The sequence below is a fragment of the Aulostomus chinensis genome, chromosome 3 (genome assembly GCF_037954235.1).
Source record: "Aulostomus chinensis isolate RoL2024-O1b breed Wild chromosome 3, RoL_Achi_v1.0, whole genome shotgun sequence".
In the NCBI taxonomy this organism is placed as follows: Eukaryota; Metazoa; Chordata; class Actinopteri; order Syngnathiformes; family Aulostomidae; genus Aulostomus; species Aulostomus chinensis.
In genome coordinates this window covers 32,552,909-32,564,012 of record NC_141322.1, presented here as the reverse complement: position 1 = coordinate 32,564,012, position 11,104 = coordinate 32,552,909, and the positions used below count along the sequence as shown (strand labels likewise).

Genomic DNA, 11,104 nt, shown 5'->3' with positions numbered 1-11,104 from the left:
GAACCCAACTTTAATACACAAATCAAAACTCAGAAAATAGGAGGGACAGTTTAGTTCTTCCTGTAGCATTTAGAACATCTCTAGCTGAACCATGTTCTGTGTTCTGCTGCTTCAGAACTCTTCAGACTGACATGCAGACTCACACAGAGTCTCCATGTTCTCCCTGTTCCTGCTGGGTTCTCTCTGGTACTCCAGCTTCCTCCACAGTCCAAAAACATCAAGAGGGACCAGGTTAATCCAGACTCTAAATTGACCGTAGGCGTGGCTGGGAGAGCCAATGGTTGTCTGTCTCTATGTGTTGGCCCTGCCATGGACTGGTGACCTGTCCAGGGGGAAGGCTGCTGGGATAGGCTCCACCCCCACCACCCTCAACAGGAGGAGAGGGAGAACATGGAGGGATGGATGATGGGATAGGCTCCACCCCCTCCACCCTGAACAGGAGGAGAGGGAGAACATGGAGGGATGGATGGAGGGAGGGATGGATGGGTGGGTGGATGATGGATGGATGGAGTTGGAGAGAGTTGCATTTTTGTTGGTACAGTCTATTGAGTGCTCCTGAATCAGTCAGAGTGCAGAAGCATGGAGATGTTCCCAGTTCAAAGATAGAGTAGAGATGTTTACTTTTAAATTGGATTAAAATTCTATCAAAACTTTCAAAGGTCTTTCAGCATTGGTATTGAGTCCCTCATGTGATTCACTGAGATCTGGTCACTCATGTTCATCTTACAGGTATGTTGCTATAAATTTCAGCAGGAGGGAACGCTGTGTCTCTACATGTCCAAGTCAGGGGCCTTGTTCCTCCTCATGCGAGCCTTCCTGCTCTCCTGCTTCTGCTTTGCTTGGTGGCGTTTCTTACGGTACCACAGCTGCTCGCAGTACTTCTCCATGCTCAGATGGTTTGTCCCTGCCATGGTCAGGTCTTTGTAGGTCCTCAGAGGAGACCATGAATTCCTGTATCCCTGGGGGGGCAGTGGAGGATTGGCCCTTGCTTGACTTTGATACCCAGTGGCATACAGGCTTTGTTGGGGGATGACGTGGAGGCGATAGCGGGCCAGGACCCGGCTGTATGAATGGTCGTGGCGCGTGCAGCTATATATTCCTGCGTCTGCCAGCTGCAGACACTGAAGCAGCAGGCCCCCTGTTACTGGAAGCCAGCGATCACTGTCCTGTTGACCAACCTGAGACAAAAGAGATATGAGGATCATGAGGATATACACACACATATATGTGTATATACAGATATAGATAAAAATGTGTGTGTGTGTGTGTGTGTTATCATTATTATCATTATAACTATGATCATTGATCAATTCAATGCACACAGAGAATGTCTCGCTTATTTAGGACACAACACTGTCTTCAGTTTCTTCAGTCATAATTTAACATCAAAAACAAATGATGAGACTCTACCAGCAAGTTCAGGAGACATTTCAACCATCACCAGGCTCCCTCCTGGTTGACGTTTGCTGCTGCAGGTGCAGGAAGTGAACTCACCAGTTTGTGCTGGTGAAGCTGCTCATCAGGGAGCTGCTGCTGCTGCTGCTGCTGCATCGTCCAGTGGATCTCAGCATGGAGTGAGTGAGTGACACACTCCAGGAAGGTGGAGTTTCCCTCCATGCCGTACACCAGCTTTTCATCCACAGACTTGGAAACTGAAACAAAAACAATATTGTTGATGGCGTCTCCCTGCATCTTGATGTGAATGTGTCACATTCGTTTCCGTGGTTATGAGAGATCACAACAGCAGGTGAGGGACGTGTCAATGCTAAGACCACGCCTTCATTCGGCACACATCCTGAGTGTGAGAGAGCAGGTCTTTACAGATGGCATCCAGAAACCTTTTCATCATATTTAAGACACATCAACTGATGACTCATGTGACCGTTGAGTTGATATGAATTCATGTAATCATGCTAGAGGAATACTGGAACAATAACAGCTATAAAACTAACAGAGACAGGAAGCATGGTCAGGACAAGTTTGTGCAGCGGCGTGATGGTAATATTGACCCGATGACAGGAAGACTCACCGTTGTCTGTGACAGGACACTGACTCAAGGGGTCTCCAAATTTTATATCCTGTTTCTGCACCCGCCTGACACACAAACAACACAAATAAAAATGTTAATAATTTGTATTCTACCTGTCAAACACTGACTCCCCCTCCTGGCAATTTGAGTCATTGCCTTGTACCGTTTGGTCACATAATAAATGTCTGCTTTCACACGTTTAGAGCGAGAACAGAGTGAAGCTTCAAGTCTGGACGACAAGTCAGCTCCACCTCCTTCCAACTATTCATCCAGCTATTATTGGTGTTTCATCACATGACCACAGGATGTCATCATGTCACTCATGAGTTTTGTCAGGGCAATGATACAGGGAGGCAGTAGCAGATAACGCTGGTGTTCTTTCTCACCTCTGTTGTTTCTAGGCGTCTGTCAGGAGAAAACATGAACTCAGGAAGACGTTGATTTTTCACCGAAGTCTTTGCTTCATCCTTCCACCTCCTCATCCTCACCCACTCATCATTCACACTCCCCTCCATGTCTCTTCCCTGCCATCTTGCTGACCCCATGGATCATTTACAGTGAACAATGATCCCACTGCTTCTTCGGTCTTTACCACTCAGATACACTGTGATACACTGTGATACACGAAGATGTACGAGATACATCGAGACGGACAAGATACGCTGAAAGTGACTTATGACTAAATGAGAAGTAACCATTACTTTAGCGGTCAGCTTCTGCTGATGGGAATGTCTGCCATCACTGTCTGATTCTATCAGGAGGCAACTCTTTCCACTGAAAAGTATACGACATGAGAACAGCAGCCAAGATGGCATCAGAGTTATTTACGTATAAGAATATAATTATGTTTTGTTTTTTGGTATTCAGACACAACTGGGGCTCCGCAGTCTCTAGGGGTCACCCTGGCAAACCTGACACCTACAGCTACGTACGATCAACTGCTAGGACCATCACAGCAAGACCAGTGACACTTCTGAGGCCTGCAGAGTGACACATGTCAAGATGATGCCAAAGTTTTAGTCTGAAAACAAGGGACAGAAAATTTAAGTTAAAGATTTGAGCCATTATGAATCTTTTTGGACAATAACATTTCACACTGATACATACATGAGATTTATTGTCTGTACATGAACCCTCTCACTCATCCTCAGCCTCGTCCTGACATAGACTTGAAGATGAATATTTAATTAATGTGTTTTTGTTTCGTTAAAACTCAGGAATCAAAGGTCTTGTCAAACATCACCTTACATTCCTATCACGTCAAGTCATTTTTATTTGTACGGCGCTAAACCCCAACCAAAGTTCTGTCCTGACTCTGTCCAAGTAGAGCAGGTCCAGCATCTCCCTCCTTCAATGAACCTCCACCCAACAATTCTCCATCAGCAGCACATCCTGCAACAGCAGCCACCAGAACCTTCCTTTACCAGCAGGAAGGTGGAGCAGATCCAGGATCAGTGGGGACGGAGAGAGAGCAGGAGAGCAGGACAGAGACAAAGACAGAGAATGGAGGAAGACAGTGAGACAGAAGGAAAGAGAGGGATGTGAGCAGGTGGAGCTACGGGTGGCAGCTGGAGCCTCTTCAGGTCTGCAGCCTCCTCCAGCAGCACCCGGGATCTGGGATGAGGGGAGCCCGAAGGCTACGGAGAAGAAGAGGAGTTAGTAACACGTATGAGTATCAAAACAATTCCTCTACTAATACGACAAGTCCCATAATTCCCCATCAGCAATAGAACAGACTGTTTATCAGTGGGGTGGAAACATCCCTGGAGGGAGGGTAACTGTACACTGAAAGCTCAACAAGCAAACAGTCAACAGTTTTAGCTGTCGCAAGAAAAGACAGTTCAGGAACAGAGCTCAACTCAAACTAGACCAAAAGAACTGAACCACCAGCTTAGGGAAGCAAAAAGGAAACACAAAGACACAACAGAGGAACACTTTGCTGCTAACAACCCTAGGAAAATGTGGGACACCAACATGACTCCTGCTCAAAGATGTCTCAGCACCCTCAATGACCTGCAGAGGGCAACGGAGCTGGATGGCTTTTATTTAAGACTTGAAACCCTGGACTTCTCCTCTAAATGTGAGGAGGTCCTGAGGTCGATTCCAGTGACTGAGCGGGACCCAAGCTGGTGATTCCTCCCCATAGTGTCCAATCTGCTTTCAGGTCTGTCTGCACTAAAAAGGCCACAGGACCAGATGGGAGATCTGCCTTCCTGCTCAAATCCTGCACACAGGAGCTCACAACAGCTTGGTTCCCCATCCTCCAGAGATCTGTGGACTCACCCATCATCCCCAGTCTCTGGAAAAAAATTAGGCATAACTCTGGTTCCTAAAAATACATTGTCATGTGGTCAACAATGACTTCAGGCCTGTGGCTCTAACATCCATAGTCATGAAGTGTTTTGAGAGGCTGATGGTGACTCTGCTCAGGAGGGAAGTGGATGCACACTGGGACTCCTTTCAGTTTGCCTACAAGCAGGGTCGAGGCACTGATGATGCTATCAACAGCGTCACACATTTGGTCAGCAAACACCTCGATGACCCCAGGGCTTATGCAGGGGTGCTGTTCATTGACTTGAGTTCAGCCTTCAACACGATGCAGCCGCACCTGCATGAGGGAAACTGAAGGAGATGAATGTGAACCCTTACATCCTGAGGTGGTGTCACTCCTCCTCCTAGCACCCTCTCGGAACCCAGATTAATAAGTACAGGCGCCCCTCAGGGCTACGTCAGCTCCCCTCAGGGCTACGTCAGCTCCCCTCAGGGCTACGTCAGCTCCCCGGTCCTCTTCCAATGATTGTGTAACATCAAATGCAGGGAACTTTATCATAAAGTTCTCTGATGACACAACTGTCGCCAGCTTGCTGCTGCAGCCCACTGGACTTTTCTCAAAAGTAGAGGAATTCATCCAGCAGGGTGACCAAAATCATCTTGTGTTGGATGTGGGGAAGACGGAGGAGATGATATTTGATCCAAAGACTGTTGGTGACCACAGGCCAGTCGTCATTAAAAACAAACACATCAGCCAGGTGGCTTCATGCAGGTATGTGGGGGTCCACATTGACAACGCCCTCAGCTGGAAGGTACATGTTAGAAGTCTCTGCTCCAAACTCCAGCAGCGTCTCTACTTCCTATGCGGACTGAGGGTCTCTGGAGTGGAGCAGAGGATCATGTTGCTGTTCTACCGGGCTGCACTGGAGACAATCATCAGATACAGCATTGCGGCCTGGTACGGCAACCTGACTGTGCAGTCGAGGTCACAGATTGCCGGTCTGGTGTGGACTGCCATGAAGATCATGGAGGTCAGGAACCATCCTTCCCTCCGGATGCTTGATGAGCAGTCTGTCACCAGACCGGCACAGAAAATCGTGTCTGACCCGACTCACATTTACACCCAGAGTTCAGACCAGGAAGCAGAGCTGCCGTCTTACACGCTTCTCTGCGCGTCCACTAGGGGGCAGTCACTCACCCACAACCCCACTGAGACTGTGTGTCAGTCTCTTCACTCCAGTTCTACTGTAGAGGAGTCAATCACAAAAACCTCATCAAAGTTAACACAACCACTAAATTAACTCCACAGAATATCAGAATTAGAGGAGGATGATTAAATATCAGACCTCTGATGCTGAAAACTGAACCAGTGAATGAAGTGATACCTGACAGTTGTGTTGACCTGCTGAGTCTCACTGAAACCTGGCTGGTGACGATGAGGATGCTAGTCTGAATGAATCCACTCCTCCAGTCACAGGAACACTCACATTCGTCCAGGCTCTGGCCCAGGAGGTGGTGCTGCTGCCATTGTTGACACCAGTTTAGGAATAAATCCCAAACCAGAAGAAGTTTCCATTCATCTGAAAGCCTGATTCTCAGTTTGTCTCCTCCAGCCTGGAAACTCTCCAGCCTCTCTGATGATTGAGGACCGTCCTCCTGGTCCTGACTCTGGATTCTGATCAGCGTTTCTATCAGTTTAGTTCTAAATCAGATCAAGTCATGATTGGAGGAGACTTCAGTATTCATGAGGATGTTGATAACCACAGTCTGGTACTGCATTTCTCTCTCTCCTAGACTCAACTGGTGTCCATCAGTCTGTCCATGAACCCCTCACTGTCACAACCACACCCTTACCTCCTCCTAACATGTGGAACTGAAGCTGAACATCTGGTTGTGTTTCCACAGAACGCTTTTATCAGACCACCAATCAATCACTTTGGAATTTGGACTGATCAACTACACTCCACTCAGGAAAACTGTAGTTTCCAGATGTTTGTCTGATCAGGCCACACCTGGATTTAAGGAAGTGGTTCCATTGGTGCTAAATTCAGAGCAGGTCGAGAATCCTTTTATCCATAGAGCAGCAGCACCTTAGCAACAACTCTGGACTCTACTGGCCCACTAAAACAGAAAACTATGAATCCAAGGAAACAAGCACCTTGGTACGGTTCTGGAACCTGACAGCTTCAACAAGAAACCAGAAACTGGAGAGAAGATGGTGCTGCTCCAAACTGGAGGAGTCACATGTAGTCTGGCAAGATGGCCTTAGAACCTAGAAGAAAGCCCTTGGTAGAACCAGAGCAGCCGACTACTCAGCACTAATAGAGGAACACAAGAACAACCCAGGTTCCTCTTCAGTCCTGGAGCCAGACTGACAGAGAGCCACAGCTCTACTGAACCAAGTAGTCCTGTTTCCCTGGGCAGCAAAGAGTTCATGGACTTCTTTAATGACAAAATTCTCCTGATTAGAGAGAAACTTCTTCTCTTGCCATCAGCTGACAACATGGCACCTAGAACCAAGAACCTTGGAGGCTGCTGGAGGACCAGACACACACTTGGATAGTTTTTCTCCCATCAGCCTTCATGAGCTCAATGTCCTCCTCTAAACCTTGAGTTACTGTGCAGAGGTTTGGGGAAATACTTATAAAACTACACTAGAACCACTGTCGATTCTGCAGAAAAGAGCAATCAGGATAATTCATAACACTGGGTACAGAGAACACACAAACCCCTTATTCTCAAAATCAAAAATACTGACACTCACTGATCTGGTACACTTCCTAACAGCACAAATCATGTACAGGGCAACAAACAATACACTACCAGTAAACATTCAAGCACTTTTTTTTCAGAGAGAAGAGGGATATAATCTGAGGGGGGAATTGAATCTAAAACATCTGTATGCACACACAACTTCAAAAACCTTTTGCATTTCAATATGTGGAGTGAAATTATGGAACAGACTGGCGGAGGAGCTCAGACAATGTCCATCCATGAGCATATTCAAACAGCGGTACAAACAGATGGTATTTACAAGGTACAGGGAAGAAGAGGGGTATGACAAACACTAAGGGTTTCATATTTGTTGTTTGGTTTGGTTTGTTTTATTTTTCTGTTGTTGTTTTGTTTTGGGGTTGGTTTTTTTTTGCATTTTATTTATCTATTTTGACACAAGCAGTTATGGGGTTGGTTGTTTGTTTGTGATGCATATTTGTTTGCATATTAAGAAAAGAAAAAGAAAAAAAAACGGGAAAAAATAAATTAAGAAGAGAAACAACTGGAGAAATGGGAAAAAGCAGAGAGGGAAGAGAGAAGAAAAAAATCAGGATACACAGGAAGTATGATAACCTATAGTACAAGGTACTAAATGGAGAAGGAGTGGGGATTTATAAGCTAAAGCTTCATCCTACTCCTTTTCAAACATACAAAGGTTTTAACCAATTAGTGCTTCAAGTGTAATGTATTGTTCATATGTTTGAAATAAAGTATTCATTCATTCATTCATTCATTCAAACTTCCACCTGTCTCCTAGACCCCATCCCAACTAAGCTGCTCCAAGACTCTCTCCCCTCGTTAGTCCCTCCCTCTTAGATATGATCAATGTGGTGCTGGTATCTGGTTCCGTCCCTCAGTCCTTTAAAGTAGCAGGAATTAAACCCTCCTCAAAAAACAAGCCTGGATCCAGAAGTTCTACCAACTACAGACCAACTTCACATCTTCCTTTTCTCTCCAAGGTTCTGGAGAAAGCAGCTGCTAAACAGCTCTGTGACTTCTCCACAGCAACAGCTGATTGGAGGATTCAGTCAGGTTCCAGGTTCATCCTAGCACAGAAACAGAACTAGTCAAAGGTACCAGTGACCTCCTACTGGTACCAGATGAGGGACTGGTCTCTGTGCTGGTCTGATTAGATCTCAGTGCAGCTTTGATACCATTGATCACCATATCCTTCTACAAAGACTGGAACCTGTCACTGGTATTAAAGGAACCACACTGAACTGGTTCAGGTCATATTTACTAGGTCCATCTCAGTTGGTACTAGTTAATGATGGTTCCTCTGAGACCACTACAGTCAGTTCTGGTGTTCCACAAGGGTCTGTGCTTGGACCAGTCCTCTTCACCCTGTACCTGCTTCCTCTAGGTCACATGATCAGGAAACACTCCATTAATGTTCACTGCTATGCAGACGACACTCAGCTGAACTCATCAATGATCCACATGGAACAAACCAGCTGACTGAACTGGAGGCCTGTCTGAAGGACAGCAAACATGGAGGACCATCATTTCCTTTATTAAACTCTGATAAACTGAAGTTCTTGTGCTGGGCCCAAACACCTGAGGACCACCTGATCTGATGAGACAGGTACCCTGGATGGCACCACCCTGGCCCCCAGCACCACCGTAGGAACCTAGGAGTTCTCTTTGACCAGGATCCTTTCACTCCCACATTCAACAAATCTCCAGGACGCCTTCTTCCATCTACGTAACATCGCTAAGATCAGACACATCCTGGCTCAAGAAGATGCAGAAAAACTAGTCCCTGCTTTTGTCACTTCCAGGCTAGATTACTGCACCTCCCTCCTCCCAGGCTGGACTAATAAGTCCCGAAAGACTCTCCAGCTGGTCCAGAATGCTGTTGCCGCGTGTTGACTAGAACTGGTAGCAGAGACCAGGTCTCTCCTGGACTGCTTCCCTGCATGGCTCCCTATCAGCTTCAGAACAGAATTAAAAATTCTTCTTCTACCATCAAAGTCCTCAACAGTCAGGCTCCTTCATCCCTGACAGAGCTCACAGTCCCCTATGATCCAGCTAGAACGCTTCACCCCCAGGATGCAGGGTTCCTGCTGGTTCCGAGAGTTCTAACAGTAGAATGGAGCCAGAGCCTTCAGCTATCAGGCTCCCCTCCTGTGGAACCGTCTCCCAGTTTCAGTCCAGGACCCAGACCCCCTCTCTAGGTTTAAGAGCAGACTTAAGACCTTCCTTGTTGATCAGGCTTATAGTCAGGACTGCTTAGGCTGGCCCTTAGATCTGCTGCTATAGGCTCACACTGCTGGGGATCTCCCATGATGCACTGGGCTTCTCTCTCCTCCTCCTGTCCTCATACATGTTACTAACTCCTCTTCTTCTCCCCTCATCCCAGATCCTGGTGCTGCTGGAGGAGGCTCCAGACCTGAAGAGGCTCCAGCTGCCACCCGTAGCTCCACCTGTCCATCAGTCTCTACTCCTTTCTCTCTGTCTTTGTCTCTGTCCATCAGTCTCTCCTCCTGTCTCTCTCTCTTTATCTCTGTCCCTCTCTTTCCTTCTGTCTCTCTGTCTTCCTCCATTCTCTGTCTTTGTCTCTGTCCTTCTGTCTCTCTGTCATCCTCCATTCTCTGTCTTTGTCTCTGTCCTGCTCTCCTGCTCTCTCTCCATCCACACTGATCCTGGATCTGCTCCACCTTCCTGCTGGTAAAGGAAGGTTCTGGTGGCTGCTGTCTCAGATGTGCTGGTTCATAGAAGGAGGGAGGTTCTCCATCTGCTCTACTAGGAGAGAAGTTCTAGACCTGCTCTACTAGGAGGGAGGTTCTCCACCTGCTCTACTAGGAGAGAGGTTCTAGACCTGCTCTACTAGGAGGGAGGTTCTCCACCTGCTCTACTAGGAGGGAGGTTCTACACCTGCTCTACCAGGAGGGAGGTTCTAGACCTGCTCTATTAGGAAAGAAGTTCTACCCCTGCTCTACTAGGAGGGTGGTTCTAGACTTGCTCTACTAGGAAAGAGGTTCTACTCCTGCTCTCCTAGGAGGGACGTTCTACACCCGCTCCTCTAGGAGGGAGGTTCCAATCCTGCTCTACTAGGAGGGAGGTTCTACTCCTGCTCTATGAGGAGGGAGGTTCTAGACCTGCTCTCCTAGGAGGGACGTTCTACACCCGCTCCTCTAGGAGGGAGGTTCCAATCCTGCTTTACTAGGAGGGAGGTTCTACACCCGCTCTACTAGGAGGGAGGTTCTACTCCCGCTCTTCTAGGAGGGAGGTTCTACTCCTGCTCTACTTGGAGGGAGGTTCTACTCCTGCTCTACTAGGAGGGAGGTTCTACACCCGCTCTACAAGGAGGGTGGTTCTAGACCCGCTCTACTAGGAAAGAGGTTTTACTCCTGCTCTACTAGAAGGGAGGTTCTACTCCTGCTCTACTAGGAGGGAGGTTGTACACCTGCTCTACTAGGAGGGAGGTTCTACACCTGCTCTACAAGGAGGGAGGTTCTACACCCGCTCTACTAGGAGGGAGGTTCTACACCTGCTCTACTAGGAGGGACGTTCTACACCCGCTCTACTAGGAGGGAGGTTCTACTCCTGCTCTACTAGGAGGGAGGTTCTACTCCTGCTCTACTAGGAGGGAGGTTCTACATCTGCTCTACTGGGAGGGAGGTTCTACTCCCACTCTACTAGGAGGGAGGTTCTACACCCGCTCTACTAAGAGGGAGGTTCTACTCCCGCTCTTCTAGGAGGGAGGTTCTACTCCCGCTCTACTTGGAGGGAGGTTCTACTCCCGCTCTACAAGGAGGGAGGTTCTACCCCCGCTCTCCTAGGAGGGAGGTTCTACTCCTGCTCTACTAGGAGGGAGGTTCTACACCTGCTCTACTAGGAGGGAGGTTCTACACCCGCTCTACTAGGAGGGAGGTTCTACACCTGCTTTACTAGGAGGGAGGTTCTACACCCGCTCTACTAGGAGGGAGGTTCTACTCCTGCTCTACTAGGAGGGAGGTTCTACACCTGCTCTACTAGGATGGAGGTTCTACTCCCTCTCTACTAGGAGGGAGGCAGCAGGGACAG

General features: G+C 47.8%; 1 protein-coding gene across 3 annotated transcripts in view; it reads right to left on the bottom strand.

Moving 5' to 3' along the window:
* LOC147268698 (semaphorin-3D) overlaps positions 1–11,104 on the bottom strand; it is a 37,801-nt gene continuing 26,697 nt past the window's right edge. For all 3 annotated transcript variants that reach the window (XM_086200488.1, XM_086200489.1, XM_086200490.1), the window contains exons 16-18: positions 2,030–2,094; positions 1,495–1,652; positions 1–1,178 (exon numbers count right to left, since the gene is read on the bottom strand). In XM_086200488.1, coding sequence (XP_086056614.1) covers positions 771–1,178; positions 1,495–1,652; positions 2,030–2,094 — 631 coding nt within the window. In that variant the 3' untranslated portion in view covers positions 1–770. The remainder of the gene's footprint in view (positions 1,179–1,494; positions 1,653–2,029; positions 2,095–11,104) is intronic.